The sequence below is a fragment of the Anoplopoma fimbria genome, chromosome 15 (genome assembly GCF_027596085.1).
Source record: "Anoplopoma fimbria isolate UVic2021 breed Golden Eagle Sablefish chromosome 15, Afim_UVic_2022, whole genome shotgun sequence".
Classification (NCBI taxonomy): domain Eukaryota; kingdom Metazoa; phylum Chordata; class Actinopteri; order Perciformes; family Anoplopomatidae; genus Anoplopoma; species Anoplopoma fimbria.
Genome location: NC_072463.1, coordinates 21,892,910 through 21,911,661, shown reverse-complemented (window position 1 = coordinate 21,911,661; position 18,752 = coordinate 21,892,910). Strand labels below are relative to the sequence as shown.

The 18,752-nt window shown below is 28.9% G+C and overlaps 1 protein-coding gene across 1 annotated transcript; it reads left to right on the top strand.

Moving 5' to 3' along the window:
• Nucleotides 1-140: 140 nt before the first annotated feature.
• Nucleotides 141-18,689, top strand: iah1 (isoamyl acetate hydrolyzing esterase 1 (putative)). Its single transcript, XM_054613618.1, has 6 exons — nt 141-256; nt 365-417; nt 592-740; nt 17,602-17,763; nt 17,872-17,993; nt 18,277-18,689. The coding sequence occupies exons 1-6, from the start codon at nt 194-196 to the stop codon at nt 18,451-18,453; spliced, it is 726 nt and encodes a 241-aa protein (XP_054469593.1). The 5' UTR covers nt 141-193; the 3' UTR covers nt 18,454-18,689.
• Nucleotides 18,690-18,752: the final 63 nt, after the last annotated feature.

The following is an 18,752-nucleotide window of genomic DNA, read 5'->3' as shown; positions in this document are numbered from 1 at the left end:
TATTATATTTGTATATATATATAGTGGTAATATTTAGAAATGCATTATTTAGCTGAATATAGAAAAAAGTAATGATGTTAAAACTTTTATTGTGAAGCGTGGTGATACGTCACAACATCCGCCCACACGACTAACCGGAAGTCCAGTCTGGTGCAGCGCCTTTTACATACCGTGTACGGTGCAGCCAGTTATAATGTCTAAGTTCAAAACGGTAAAGTGGCCCAAAGTGATCTTATTTGGGGACTCCATCACACAGGTGAGCTCATGCAAAAATCGATGTTAAAGACTGTCATATTTTATTATTAGCTGCTAGCTTGCCATCTTAAGTTTGCAGTGAATAACGCAGTGCTGTTGACTCTTTCAGTTTTCATTTCAAGCCAATGGTTGGGGGGCAGAAATTGCCAACAAACTAGCAAGGTGAGTATCTTTAATTCCTATAAACAATACATTTTAGTAACAGTCGTCCAGGGTTCAGAACAGATTATTTATGATGCTTTTATTTTATTTTTATTTTGTTCAAGTCATGTAAACAACCAAACTAAACTGGTGTGCGTTTGACTTATATCTGAATCTGACATATTTTCCTTTTAGAAAGGGTGATGTTGTAAACAGAGGACTGTCTGGCTACAACTCCAGATGGGCTAAACTACTTCTTCCTCGCCTCATCAGCACAAACTCAGCAGACAACAACATAGCTGCTGTCACTGTCTTCTTTGGAGCCAACGACTGTGCACTGGAAGGTACTATTCCACAGACACAACCTATGTTTAGTATAGATGATTACGTTGCTGCAAACTCTCTGTATCTGAGCTTAGAAGTATGTATCTCTAAATGGGCACTCTGCATATTTTGCATATTAATATTGCAGTGTGATTAAACAGTAGTAGTTTTTTGGCATCTTTGACTATACAAGTGCAGTGCCCGTTCAAAACATAGCCTTTCAGAACGGGCCAAATGCCTGGTTTGGTGGGTTTCTGCTTGCAACCATCCCCAAAATGCTAATATAAACAACTTTACATCCATCTCTTTGCTTCCTTTGGTACTGAGAAATATTACACCTACCATGATACTTTTGCGTCACACATCCAAGTTGTGGCTACTCACGGTCAGAAAAGATGGTGAAATGCACTCCAGCTCATGTGAAAGAACACCAGGGGCAGACTGTACCATTAGGCAACCTGGGCCAGGGGACCCAACTAGAAGGGCACTTAACAGCTATAGATTTATTTAGATGTGAAAATATTGAATTTCTAACACATTGTCAACCAAAATAACATATTATGGCATTTAAATAAAAATGTTATGGCATACTATAATATGACTTACTGTGACTTTTTTGAAGACATACTATACTATTGCAATTTAAAAAAAATGTTTTATGATATAGTAGCTATGACTTATTTTGATGTTTTTATGGCATACTATGATATTTTTTAATGGATTTTTATGACATACTATACTATGAAAATGTTTAATTCATTTTTGTGACATACTATACTATGATATTTTTGAATGCAATTGGGACATACTATAATATGACATTTTTATGACATGCTATACTATAATATTTTGTTTTTATTTTAATGACAAATAATGCTTTGACTTTTTAAAAACTTTTTTTATAGTATACTATGACATTTTTATATGACATTGCATTTTTGTGACATTTTTTAATGCATTTTTATGACATACTATACTATGATATTTTTATGACATACTGTACTATGATATTTTTATGAATTATTTCGACATGCTATACTATGACTTTTTTATGAATTATTTTGACATGCTATACTATGACTTTTTTATATGACATTGCATTTTTTATGATTTTTTTCGACATGCTATACTATGATATTTTTATGACATATTTCGACATACTATATATTTTTTTATGAATTATTTCACATGCTATACTATGACTTTTTTATGACTTTTTTCAACATACTATAATATGATATTTTTATGACATACTATACTATGATATTTTTTACTTTTTCATGGCATACCTTACTATGATGTTTTTTATGGAATAATTAATTTTAACATTTTTACGATTTCATGACATATTATATCATACTATTATTTTACTTTTTGATGACATTTGATGACTATGACATTTTTATGAATTATTTCGAAATGCTATACTATGACTTTTTTATGAATTATTTCGACATGCTATGACTTTTTTATGAATTTTTTCGACATGCTATACTATGACTTTTTTCGACATTACATTACATTACAGTCATTTAGCAGACGCTTTTATCCAAAGCGACTTACAATCAGTAGTATATTACATATCATTCACCCATTCACACACTGATGACAGAGCTACCATGCAAGGTGCCACCATCAGACTCTAACTAACATTCATCATCCAGTCCACACCGATGGCATACCTTCGGGAGCAACTTGGGGTTAAGTGTCTTGCCCAAGGACACATCGACTGCCGATGCCGGGTATTGAACCACCGATCCTCTGATTGGAGAACTACCTTGCTCTCCACTACGCCACATGCTATACTATAACTTTTTTATGACTTTTTTCACATGCTATACTATGACTTTTTTATGACTTTTTTCGACATGCTATACTATGACTTTTTTATGAATTATTTCGACATGCTATACTATGACTTTTTTATGACTTTTTTCGACATGCTATGACTTTTTTATGACTTTTTTCGACATGCTATACTATGACTTTTTTACATGTTATACTATGACTTTTACATTACATTACATTACAGTCATTTAGCAGACGCTTTTATCCAAAGCGACTTACAATCAGTAGTATATTACATATCATTCACCCATTCACACACTGATGACAGAGCTACCATGCAAGGTGCCACCATCAGACTCTAACTAACATTCATCATCCAGTCCACACCGACAAGCCTTCGGGAGCAACTTGGGGTTAAGTATCTTGCCCAAGGACACATCGACTGCCGAAGCCGGGTATTGAACCACCGATCCTCTGATTGGAGATCCTCTGACCTTGCTCTCCACTACGCCACATGCTATACTATAACTTTTTTATGACTTTTTTCAACATGCTATACTATGACTTTTTTATGACTTTTTACATGCTATACTATGACTTTTTTTCCTTTTTTCACATGTTATACTATACTATGACTTTTTTATGACTTTTTCGACATGCTATACTATGACTTTTTTATCACATGTTATACTGTGACTTTTTTATCACTTTTATCGACATGCTATACTTTTTTTTATGAATTATTTCGACATACTATACTGATCACTTTTTATGACTTTTTTCGACATACTATACTATGACTTTTCAACATAAGAAGGGCCGGGGTTATGACTTTTATCCCATGAGATACTATGACTGACTTCTTTATGACTTTTAGTGATTATACTGTGACTTTTTGCAACTTTTAATTACATACTATACTATGACTTTTTTCCGACATACTGACTATGACTTTTTATGACGGTTTTCCACATCCTACACAATTACTTTTTTTTAACTTTTTTTTTTCGACATACTATACTATGACTTTTTATGACATACTATACTATTACTTTTCTCGACATGCAATAGTATGACTTTTTCAAAACAATTTCGACATACAATAGTATGACTTTTTTTCGACTTTTTCGACATACTATACTATGACTTTTTATGACATACTATACTATTACTTTTATCTACATACTATACTATGACTGAGTCACGGTGGTGTAGTGGTTAGCACTGTCGCCTGACAGGAAGAATGGCCGGGGTTCAGTTCCCGGGCTAGACAACCTTCTATATGACTATGACTTTTTTCGAATGATTATACTGTGACTTTTTTTGCGACTTTTAATTACATACTATACTATGACTTTTTTCATGATTTTTTACTATACTATGACTTTTTATGACATACTATACTATTACTTTTATCGACATACTATACTATGACTGAGTTTTTTCGACATGGTGTAGTTTTTAGACATACATAGTATGACTTTTAGCACTTTTTCTGACATACTATACTATGGCCTTTTCACTATTCCCGGGCTAGACAACCTTTATATGACTATGACTTTTTTCGAATGATTATACTATACTTTTTGACTTTTAATTACATACTATACTATGACTTTTTCCGACATACTATACTATGACTTTTTATGACATACTATGCTATGACTTTTATCGACATACAATATTATGACTTTTTTAACTTTTCTCGACATGAATAGTATGACTTTTTCAAAAAAAAAAATCGACATACAATAGTGTGACTTTTTTTCGACTTTTTTCGACATACTATACTATGACTTTTTTAAATTTTTTTTTTCCGACATACTATACTATGACTTTTTATGACATACTATACTATGACTTTTTATCGACATACTATATTATGACTTTTTTAACTTTTCTCGACATACAATACTATGACTTTTTTCAAAAAATTTCGACATACAATAGTATGACTTTTTTTTTCGACTTTTTCCGACATACTATACTATGTCTTTTTCCACATACGGAGCTATGACTTTTTATGGACGGTTTTCCACATCCTACACAATTACTTTTTTTGACTTTTTTCAACATACTATACTATGACTTTTTTAAATTTTTTCGACATACTATACTATGACTTTTTATGACATACTATACTATTACTTTACTCGACATACTATATTATGACTGTTTTAAATTTTCTCGACATGCAATAGTATGACTTTTTTCAAAAAAAATTCGACATACAATAGTATGACTTTTTTTTTTTCGACTTTTTATCGACATACTATACTATGACTTTTTTCGACATGCTATACTATGACTCTTTTATGATTTTTTCGACATGCTATACTATGACTTTTTTCGACATGCTATACTATGACTTTTTTATGACTTTTTATGACTTTTTCGACATACTATACTATGACTTTTTCCACATACGGAGCTATGACTTTTTATGGACGGTTTTCCACATCCTACACAATATACTTTTTTTTAACTTTTTTTTTTCGACATACTATACTATGACTTTTTTAAATTTTTTTCGACATACTATACTATGACTTTTTATGACATACTATACTATTACTTTTATCGACATACTATATTATGACTGTTTTAAATTTTCTCGACATGCAATAGTATGACTTTTTTCAAAAAAAAAATTCGACATACAATAGTATGACTTTTTTTTCGACTTTTTTCGACATACTATACTATGACTTTTTTCGACATGCTATACTATGACTCTTTTATGATTTTTTCGACATACTATACTATGACTTTTTCGACATGCTATACTATGACTTTTTTATGACTTTTTATGACTTTTTTCGACATGCTATACTATGACTATGAATTATTTCGACATACTATACTATGACTTTTTATGACTTTTTTTTCGACATACTATACTATGATTTTATCATGACATACTATACTATGACTTTTTTATGGCATTTTTCCACATACTACACTTTTACTTTTTTCATTTTTTCATGGCATACTATACTATGACTTTTTTTTGACGGAATACTATACTATGACTTTTTTATACTATTTCATGACATATCATATATGACTTTTTTTACTTTTTGATGACATACTATACTATGACTTTTTATGAATTTTTTCGACATACAATAGTATGACTTTTTTATGACTTTTTTACTATACTGTGTCTTTTTCCACATACGGAGCTATGGCTTTTTATGGACGGTTTTCCACATCCTACACAATTACTTTTTTTTTTCACTTTTTTCGACATACTATACTATGACTTTTTTCGATTTTTTTCGACATACTATACTATGACTTTTTATGACATACTATACTATTACTTTACTCGACATACTATATTATGACTGTTTTAAATTTTCTCGACATGCAATAGTATGACTTTTTTCAAAAAAAAAAAAATTCGACATACAATAGTATGACTTTTTTTCGACTTTTTTTCGACATACTATACTATTTTTTATGACTTTTTTCCACATACTATACTATGACTTTTTTCGACATACTATGACTTTTTATGAATTTTTTTCACATACTATACTATGACTTTTTTGAACTTTTTCGACATACTATACTTTTTTATGACTTTTTATGATTTTTTTCGACATACTATACTATGACTTTTTATGACATACTATACTATTACTTTTATCGACATACTATATTATGACTTTTTTAACTTTTCTCGACATACAATACTATGACTTTTTTCAAAGTTTTTTCGACATACAATAGTATGACTTTTTTTCGACTTTTTCCGACATACTATACTATGTCTTTTTCCACATACGGAGCTATGGCTTTTTATGGACGGTTTTCCACATCCTACACAATTACTTTTTTTTAACTTTTTTCAACATACTATACTATGACTTTTTTCGACATACTATACTATGACTTTTTATGACATACTATACTATGACTTTTTATGACATACTATTATGACTTTTTTAAAAATTCTCGACATACAATAGTATGACTGAAAAAATTTTACAATAGTATGACTTTTTTTCACATGACTATACAGGAAGAATGGCGACATACTATACTATGACTTTTTTATGACTTTTTATGACTTATTTCGACATGCTATACTATGACTTTTTTATGAATTATTTTGACATGCTATACTATGACTTTTTTATGACTTTTTTCGACATACTATACTATGACTTTTTTCACATCCTACTTTTTTCAATTTTTTCGACATACTCTACGATGACTTTATTAAGACATACTATGACTATGACATACTATACTATTACTTTTATCGACATACTATATTATGACTTTTTTAACTTTTCTCGACATACAATACTATGACTTTTTTCAAAGTTTTTTCGACATACAATAGTATGACTTTTTTTTCGACTTTTTCCGACATACTATACTATGTCTTTTTCCACATACGGAGCTATGGCTTTTTATGGACGGTTTTCCACATCCTACACAATTACTTTTTTTTTAACTTTTTTCAACATACTATACTATGACTTTTTTCTATACTATTACTTTTACTCGACATACTATACTATGACTTTTTAAATTTTCTCGACATGCAATAGGATGACTTTTTTGAATAAATGACTATTACTTTTTCGACATACAATAGTATGACTTTTTTTCGACTTTTTCGACATATATACTATGACTTTTTATGAATTATTTTTCGACATGCTATACTATGACTTTTTTATGAATTATTTTGACATGCTATACTATGACTTTTTTATGACTTTTTCGACATTACTTCTTTTTTATGACATGCTATACTATGACTTTTTTATGACTTTTTCGACATGCTATACTATGACTTTTTTATGACTTTTTATGAATTTTTTCGACATGCTATACTATGACTTTTTTATGACTTTTTTCCACATGCTATACTATGACTTTTTCCACATACGGAGCTATGGCTTTTTATGGACGGTTTTCCACATCCTACACAATTACTTTTTTTTCAACTTTTTTCAACATACTATACTATGACTTTTTTCGACATACTATACTATGACTTTTTTGACTTTTTTTACTATACTATGATACTATACTATGACTTTTTTTATTTTTTTTCGACATACTATACTATGACTTTTTTAACTTTTCTCGACATACTATATTATGACTTTTTTAAAGTTTTTCGACATACAATAGTATGACTTTTTTTTTTTATGACTTTTTTCGACATACTATACTATTACTTTTTTCGACATACTATACTATGACTTTTTTCATGACTTTTTTTTATCGACATACTATACTATGACTTGGATTTTCCACATGAATACTATGACTTTTTTCAACTTTTTTCAACATACTATACTATGACTTTTTTGACATTTTTCGACATACTATACTATGACTTTTTTTAAAAAAACATACATACTATACTATGACTTTTTTTGACATACTATTATTTCTTTTTATGACATACTTACTATACTTTTTTGACATACAATATTATGACTTTTTTAACTTTTTCAACATACTATACTATGACTTTTTTTGACTTATTTCGACATACAATAGTATGACTTTTTTTCGACTTTTTTCGACATACTATACTATGACTTTTTTGACATACTATACTTTTACTTTTATCGACATACTATACTATGACTTTTTTCAACGGTTTTTCCACATACTATACAATGACTTTTTTCATGACTTTTTCCACATATTATACTATGACTTTTTTCGACATACTATACTATGACTTTTTTCGACATACTATACTATGACTTTTTATGACATACTATACTATTACTTTTATCGACATACTATATTATGACTTTTTTAACTTTTCTCGACATACAATACTATGACTTTTTTCAAAGTTTTTTCGACATACAATAGTATGACTTTTTTTCGACTTTTTTCGACATACTATACTGTGTCTTTTTCCACATACGGAGCTATGGCTTTTTATGGACGGTTTTCCACATCCTACACAATTACTTTTTTTATACTTTTTTTTCGACATACTATACTATGACTTTTTCGACATACTATACTATGACTTTTTTAATTTTTTTTTCGACATACTATACTATGACTTTTTATGACATACTATACTATTACTTTACTCGACATACTATATTATGACTGTTTTAAATTTTCTCGACATGCAATAGTATGACTTTTTTCAAAAAAAATTCGACATACAATAGTATGACTTTTTTTCGACTTTTTTCGACATACTATACTATGACTTTTTTATCACATGCTATACTATGACTTTTTCGACATGCTATACTTCGACTTTTTTATGAATTATTTCGACATACTATACTATGACTTTTATCGACATGACTACTATACTGACTTTTTCGTATGGTTATACTATGACTTTTTTATGAAGAATGGCTTTAGTTTTATCGACATACTATACTATGACTTTTTTATGACTTTTTTTTCGAATGATACTATACTATGACTTTTTTCATTACATACTATACTATGACTTTTTTCGACATACATACTATACTATGACTTTTTTCACATTTTCGACATACTATACTATGACTTTTTTGACATACTATACTATTACTTTTATCGACATATCTATATTATGACTATTACTTTACTTTTCTCGACATACTATATTATGACTTTTTTAAATTTTTCGACATACAATATGACTTTTTTATGACTTTTTTTCGACTTTTTCGACATACTATACTGTGTCTTTTTCCACATACGGAGCTATGGCTTTTTATGGACGGTTTTCCACATCCTACACAATTACTTTTTTTTAACTTTTTTCAACATACTATACTATGACTTTTTTATACACTTTTTTTTTTCGACATACTATACTATGACTTTTTTCATGACATACTATACTATGACTTTTTATGACATACTATACTATTACTTTACTCGACATACTATATTATGACTGTTTTAAATTTTCTCGACATGCAATAGTATGACTTTTTTCAAAAAATTTCGACATACAATAGTATGACTTTTTTTCGACTTTTTCGACATACTATACTATCACTTTTTTATCACATACTATACTATTTTTTATCGACATGACTATACTATGACTTTTTTTTATGACACGGTTTTTTAGACATGTCTATACAGGATTACTTTTTATCGACAACCTTCTTTATGACATGACTTCCTTTAACTTTTTTTGAATTTTAACATACTATACTATGACTTTTTATCGACTTTTTTCGACATACTATACTATGACTTTTTATGACATACTATACTATTACTTTTATCGACATACTATATTATGACTTTTTTAACTTTTCTCGACATACAATACTATGACTTTTTTCAAAGTTTTTTCGACATACAATACTATGACTTTTTTTGACTTTTATCGACTTTTTCGACATACTATACTATGACTTTTTCCACATACTATAGCTATGACTTTTTATGGACGGTTTTCCACATCCTACACAATTACTTTTTTTACTAACTTTTTTCAACATACTATACTATGACTTTTTTTTATGACACATACTATACTATGACTTTTTTTATGATTTTTTTCGACATACTATACTATGACTTTTTTGACAAAAAACTTTTATCGACATACTATACTATGACTTTTTTTCGATTTTTTTTTCGACATACTATACTTTTCATGACTTTTTTTATTTTTCGACATGCTATACTATTACTTTTTTATCACTTGACTTTTTCGACATGCTATACTATGACTTTTTTACATACTATACTTGACTTTTTCGATTTTTCGACATACTATACTATGACTTTTTTGACATACTATAATTTTTTTATCGACATACTATACTATGACTTTTTTATGACATACAATAGTATGACTATTTCAAAAAAATTTTACATGCTATGACTTTTTTATGACTTTTTTTCACATACATATATATGTGTCTTTTTCCACATACTATAGCTATGGCTTTTTATGGACGGTTTTCCACATCCTACACAATTACTTTTTTTCAACTTTTTTCAACATACTATACTATGACTTTTTTCGACATACTATACTATGACTTTTTTTTTTTTTTTCGACATACTATACTATGACTTTTTATGACATACTATACTATTACTTTTTATCGACATACTATATTATGACTGTTTTAAATTTTCTCGACATACAATAGTATGACTTTTTCAAAAAAAAATCGACATACAATAGTATGACTTTTTTTTTATGACTTTTTCGACATACTATACTATGACTTTTTTCCACATGTTATACTATGACTTTTTTATGACTTTTTCGACATGCTATACTATGACTTATTTCGACATGCTATACTATGACTTTTTTATGACTTTTTTCGACATACTATACTATGACTTTTTTACGGCTATGACTTTTTTATGGCATACATACTATGACTTTTTTTACTTTTTCATGGCATACTTACTATGATGTTTTTTCGAATAATTAACTTTACTATGACTTTTTCGACATCTATGACATACATTTATACTACTTATTATGACTTTTTATTTTCGACATACTATACTATGACTTTTTTATGAATTATTTCGACATACTATACTATGACTTTTTTGACTTTTTCGACATATACTATACTATAACTTTTTATCAACATACTATACTATGACTTTTATCGACATACTATACTATGACTTTTTCAATTTTTTCACTGACATACTATACTATGACTTTTTATGACTTTTTCGACATGACTATACTATGACTTTTTTTCAACTTTTTTTCGACATACTATACTATGACTTTTTATGACATACTATACTATTACTTTTATCGACATACTATATTATGACTTTTTTAACTTTTCTCGACATACAATACTATGACTTTTTTCAAAGTTTTTTCGACATACAATAGTATGACTTTTTTTCGACTTTTTTTACGACATACTATACTGTGTCTTTTTCCACATACGGAGCTATGGCTTTTTATGGACGGTTTTCCACATCCTACACAATTACTTTTTTTAACTTTTTCAACATACTATACTATGACTTTTTTCGACATACTATACTATGACTTTTTTCAATTTTTTTCGACATACTATACTATGACTTTTTATGACATACTATACTATTACTTTACTCGACATACTATATTATGACTGTTTTAAATTTTATGACTTTTTTCAAAAAAAAATCGACATACAATAGTATGACTTTTTTTTAAAAAATTTTTCGACATACATACATGACTTTTTTTTATGACTTATACTATGACTTTTTCGACATGCTATACTATGACTTTTTTATGACTTTTTTCCACATACTATACTATGACTTTTTTATGACATTTATACTTTTATGATTTTTTCGACATGCTATACTATGACTTTTTTCATGACTTATATTTTTTCGACATACTATACTATGACTTTTTTATTTTATACTATGACTTTTTTCGATTTTTTTCGACATACTATACTATGACTTTTTATGACATACTATACTATTACTTTTATCGACATACTATATTATGACTTTTTTAACTTTTCTCGACATACAATACTATGACTTTTTTCAAACATTTTTCGACATACAATAGTATGACTTTTTTTCGACTTTTTCCGACATACTATACTATTTAAGGGCTTTTTCCCACATACTATACTATGACTTTTTTGACTTCTTTTCCACATCCTATGATTATACTATGACTTTTTTGCAACTTTTTTTACATACTATACTATGACTTTTTTTCGACATTCGACATACTATATTATGACTGTTTTAAATTTTCTGACATGCAATAGAATGACTTTTTCAAAAAATTCGACATACAATAGTATGACTTTTTTTTTTAACTTTTTTCGACATACAATACTATGACTTTTTTTATCACTTTTTTCATTACATGCTATACTATGACTTTTTTATGAATTATTTCGACATTTTATGACTTTTATTTCGACATGCTATACTATGACTTTTTTATGAATTATTTCGACATGCTATACTATGACTTTTTTCATGACTTTTTCGACATGCTATACTATGACTTTTTTATGACTTATTTCACTGACTTATTTTTTTCGACATGCTATACTACGACTGAGTCACGGTGGTTATACTATGACTTTTTTATGAATTTTTTCGACATACTATACTATGACTTTTTTACATACTATACTATTTTTTTATGACATACTATACTATGACTTTTTTACTATATTATGACTTTTTCGACATACAATACTATGACTTTTTTCAAATAAAAATTTCGACATACAATAGTGTGACTTTTTTTCGACATATCACTCATACTATTGTTTTACTTTTTGATCGACATACTATACTATGACTTTTTTCAATTTTTTCCGACATACTATACTATGACTTTTTTATGACTTTTTTCCACATCCTATACTATGACTTTTTTCAACTTTTTTCAACATACTATACTATGACTTTTTTCAACTTTTTTCACATACTATACTATGACTTTTTTCGATTTTTTTCGACATACTATACTATGACTTTTTATGACATACTATACTATTACTTTTATCGACATACTATATTATGACTTTTTTAACTTTTCTCGACATACAATACTATGACTTTTTTCAAAGTTTTTTCGACATACAATAGTATGACTTTTTTTCGACTTTTTCCGACATACTATACTATGTCTTTTTCCACATACGGAGCTATGGCTTTTTATGGACGGTTTTCCACATCCTACACAATTACTTTTTTTTAACTTTTTTCGACATACTATACTATGACTTTTTTCGACATACTATACTATGACTTTTTTCATACTTTTTTTTTTTAATTTTTTCGACAAACTATACTATAACTTTTTATGACATACTATACTATTACTTTACTCGACATACTATATTATGACTGTTTTAAATTTTCTCGACATGCAATAGTATGACTTTTTTCAAAAAAAATTCGACATACAATAGTATGACTTTTTTCAATTTTTTCGACATACTATACTATGACTTTTTTCGACATACTATACTATGACTTTTTCATGATTTTTTCGACATGCTATACTATGACTTTTTTGACATACTATACTATGACTTTTTCGACATGCTATACTATGACTTTTTTATGAATTTTTTCCACATGTTATACTATGACTTTTTTATGACTTTTTTCGACATACTATACTATGATATTATCATGACATACTATACTATGATATTTTTTATGGCATTTTCATGGCATACTTTACTTTGACTTTTTTCATTTTTTCATGGCATACCTTACTATGATGTTTTTTACGGAATAATTAATTTCAGCATTTTTACGATTTCATGACATATCATATCATACTATTATTTTACTTTTTGATGACATACTATACTATGACTTTTTTATGAATTATTTCGACATGCTATGACTTTTTTATGACTTTTTTCCACATGTTATACTATGACTTTTTTATGACTTTTTCGACATGCTATACTATGACTTTTTCATGAATTATTTCGACATGCTATACTATGACTTTTTTATGACATTTCGACATTACTGTGACTTTTTCATGACATTTTATACTTATGACTTTTTTAACTTATTTCGACATGCTATACTATGACTTTTTTATGAATTATTTCGACATGCTATACTATGACTTTTTTTCGACTTTTTCCGACATACTATACTGTGTCTTTTTCCACATACGGAGCTATGGCTTTTTATGGACGGTTTTCCACATCCTACACAATTACTTTTTTTTTTCAACTTTTTTTTTTTCAACATACTATACTATGACTTTTTTCGACATACTATATACTATGACATACTATACTATGACTTTTTTATGACATACTATACTATTTTTATGACATACTATACTATTACTTTACTACTATATTATGACTGTTTTAAATTTTCTCGACATGCAATAGTATGACTTTTTTTTTTTCGACATACTATACTATGACTTTTTTCCACATGTTATACTGTGACTCTTTTTATGACTTTTTCGACATGCTATACTATGACTTTTTTATTTTTTTCATACATGACTATTTTCACATACTATACTATTATAACATACTATACTATGACTTTTATGGCATACTTTTTTTTTACTTTTTCATGGCATACCTTACTATGATGTTTTTTACGGAATAATTAATTTCAACATTTTTACGATTTCATGACATATCATATCATACTATGACTTTTTTATGACTTTTTGATGACATACTATACTATGACTTTTTATGACTTGACTTTTTATGGACGACATGCTATACTATGACTTTTTTGAACTTTTTTCACATGATACTATGACTTTTTTCGACATACTATACTATTACAGTTTTTCAGACGCTTTTATCCAAACGACTTACAATCATTAGTATATTACATTTATCACATTCACACACTATGACAGAGCTTTGCCACCATCAGACTCTAACTAACATTCATCATCCAGTCCACACCGACAAGCCTTCGGGAGCAACTTGGGGTTAAGTTCTTGCCCAAGGATATCGACTGCCGATATTAACCACTATCCTCTGATTTTCTGACCTTGCTCTCCACTACGACATGCTATACTATAATGACTTTTTTATGACTTTTCTCAACATACTATACTATGACTTTTTTATGACTTTTTCGACATGCTATACTATGACTTTTTTATGAATTTTTTCGACATGCTATACTATGACTTTTTTATTTTTTCGACATTATACTATGACTTTTTATGACTTTTTCCACATGCTATACTATGACTTTTTTATGGACTTATTTTCCTACACAATTACTTTTTTTTTCATGACATACTATACTATGATGTTTTTTTCGATACTATACTATAATGACATACTATACATTACTTTTATCGACATACTATATTATGACAAATTTTCTCGACATACAATACTATGACTTTTTTTCAAAAATACTATTAGTATGACTTTTTTCCACATACTAACTTTTTTGACATACTATACTATGACTTTTTTATGAATTTTTCACATGCTATACTATGACTTTTTTATGACTTTTTTCGACATGCTATACTATGACTTTTTTTATGACTTTTTTTAACATGCTATACTATATGACTTTTTTATGACTTATTTTTTCGACATGCTATACTATGACTTTTTTATGACATTTTTATTTTATCGACATATACTATGACTTTTTTACTTTTCATGGCATACAATACTATTACAATAATAGTAACTTTTTTTTCATTTTTACGACATACTATACATGACTTTTTTCATACTATTATGAAATTTTCAGACATACTATACTTGATGACATACTATACTATGACATTTTTATGAATTATTTCGACATGCTATACTATGACTTTTTTACCCATTAATTTATCACATACTATGACTTTTTTATGACTTTTTCGAAATGCATACTATGACTTTTTTACAAATTTTTTACATATTTAGTATGACTTTTTTACTTTTCAACATACTATACATTTTTTTTACATACTATACTATGACAGAGCTTTATGACATACTACTATCAGACTTTAAACATTTCTCATCCATACTATACTGCCTTTAAATATTGGGGTTAAGTATCTTGCCCAAGGACACATCGACTGCCGAAGCCGGGTATTGAACCACCGATCCTCTGATTGGAGATCCTCTGACCTTGCTCTCCACTACGCCACATGCTATACTATAACTTTTTTATGACTTTTTTCCACATGTTATACTATGACTTTTTTATGAATTATTTCGACATGCTATACTATGACTTTTTTATGAATTATTTCTGCTATACTATGACTTTTTATGAATTATTTCGACATGCTATACTATGACTTATTTTACTTTTCATGGTATACCTTATATGATGTTTTTTATGGAATAATGAACTACTTTATTTAACTTTTTGATGACATACTTTTCTATGACATTTTTATGCATTTTTGTGACATACTATTATATTATATTTTCCTGACATTTTTATGGTTTACTGTTCTATGACATATTTATTTTTCTGATTTTTATGGAATAATGAACTTCTACTTTTGTATGACTCTATGAAGGAAATATGTCATAGAACAGTGAACCATAAAAAATGTCATGAAAATAGAATAGAATAGCATGTCACAAAATGCATAAAACATGTCATAGTATAGTATGTCATCAAAAAGTAATTAGTATCATCTACTATGACAATTCTTTGACATTTCATGAAAAATTATACCATGCTTTTTTTTTACTTTTTATGACATACTACACCATGATATTTATTATTGCATTTTAATCACATACTATACTATGACATTCTTTTATGCATTTTTGCGACATACTTTATTATGACATACTATTCTATGCCATTTTGTGTGACATGCAATACCTTGGCATTTTTATGGCAAACTATATTATGACATTTTTTGACATTTTTATGGAATAATGAACTTTTACTTTTGTATGACTCACTGTATGATGAAATACTGTATTATGATTTTCTTTTATTGCATACTGTACTAGGACATTTTCTTGACCATTCATTAAAGATTATACCATACTTTAAAAAAACTTTTTGAAGGCGTATTATATTATGATCTTTTGTATTGCATTTTTATTACAAACAATACTATCACATTTTTTAATGCATTTCTATGACAAACTTTACAATGACATTTTTAGTAAATTTGTGTGACGTAAATTTAATGTCATACTATGCTATGACTTTTTTATGAATCACTATACTATACTTTTTGTTTTTTACATAATGTATCGTATTTTAACAAAATATACCACAATATTTGCGCCGTTAGATCAAGAATTGCTTGTAAACCCCACAGGTAATTTTATATGACCAACAAAGAAACTTTATTTTTTTGTGCATTGAATTGTGGGACAATAAAGTCCATAAATGGCACATCTTTTTGTATACTACATTTGACACGTTCCCTATGTAAACATAAAACATGTTCCAAACTGGCTTAGAACATGAAAATATTTACCAGGCACAGCGCTTAAACTATCGAAGTGCAATACTAAGGATTATCCAAAATGACTAATTAAAACAATGTTTTAACTTCAAAAAAAATATTGTACTAATAATGAATCATTGCTTTTTATTGTTTCTGTATGATTGTTCCTTCTTTTGATTGTTCCTGTCATGCAGATAAAAATCCACAACAGCACATCCCTCTGAAGGAGTATTCAGAGAACCTGAGGGAAATCAACAGGCTTCTGGCTTCAGCTGGAGTGCCAGCAGACAGAGTTATATTCATCACCCCTCCACCTGTCGATGAGCCGGCCTGGGAGAAGGAGTGCATTCTGAAAGGTATCACTCAGGCACAATTTTTCCTCTCTTGTTTTTGTAACGTCACATGGGCCAATATTACATTCCACACCTACAGAGATCATAAGTCCAATTTGGTCTTTATTTCAGGATGTCCACTCAATCGCCACAACTCTGCAGCGGGGCAGTATGCTCAGGCGTGTGTCCAGGTTGCCAGTCAGTGTGGTGCGGTTGTCCTGGACCTCTGGACACTCATGCAGAAAGATGGACAGGTGGGTAATTGTTACGGTCACTGCTGCGTGTTGTTAGAGGCCACTGTAGAATTTTGAATCAGCCGATAAATTGGTGGGAAGGATGTAAGCATTTTCTTCTGGGGGGGGATATTAAGAATTTTATTATTGTCAATATGGTGTTCCTAAATGTCTCAATATGAAATAAACTGAAAGCACTGAATAAGTGACTAAACCTAGTATTTATATTTTCTTAATGCCCCAATATCTTCTTTTAAATTCCTAATTTAACAAAAGTCTCAATGTTTTGTCCACTGCTACGCAGGACTACAGAGTCTATCTGTCAGATGGGCTGCATCTCTCACAGAAGGGAAACCAGTTTGTAGCCCAGCACCTGTGGGAGCTGCTGGAGAGTCGTTTGGCTGACCTGCCCTTCATCCTGCCTTATTGGGGAGATGTGGATGCAAAGAGCCCCGAGAGCAGTCTACTCTGTGACCAGTGAAGAAGAGGACGTTGGCTTTGAGAGACATCTTCAAATCCTAAAGGGCTGGATCTTCTGTAGAGAATAAAGCACGCACCAGCACTCTTGTGGCATTTGTTGGAAATGTCCAGGCATTGAACACTGAACTGCATCTCTGCTACAAAACAATGAAGTAGCTGTGATTTGTTTTGAACGGTATGTCACATGTGGGACCATGTATTCATGTTTAAAATGCACAATAAAGATTTTTATTTTGAGATGCGTGTAGGAAATCCAAGCAAGAAACGTTATAAAAAAAGAAAAAAAAAGAAAAAGGAACT

Excerpts from the sequence above, each read along its gene's own strand:
- iah1 (XM_054613618.1), top strand. The coding sequence starts at position 194 with ATGTCTAAGTTCAAAACGGTAAAGTGGCCCAAAGTGATCTTATTTGGG. Across the intron at positions 17,764-17,871 it reads GAAGGAGTGCATTCTGAAAG|GATGTCCACTCAATCGCCAC; the intron begins GTATCACTCAGG and ends TCTTTATTTCAG. Across the intron at positions 17,994-18,276 it reads TCATGCAGAAAGATGGACAG|GACTACAGAGTCTATCTGTC; the intron begins GTGGGTAATTGT and ends ACTGCTACGCAG.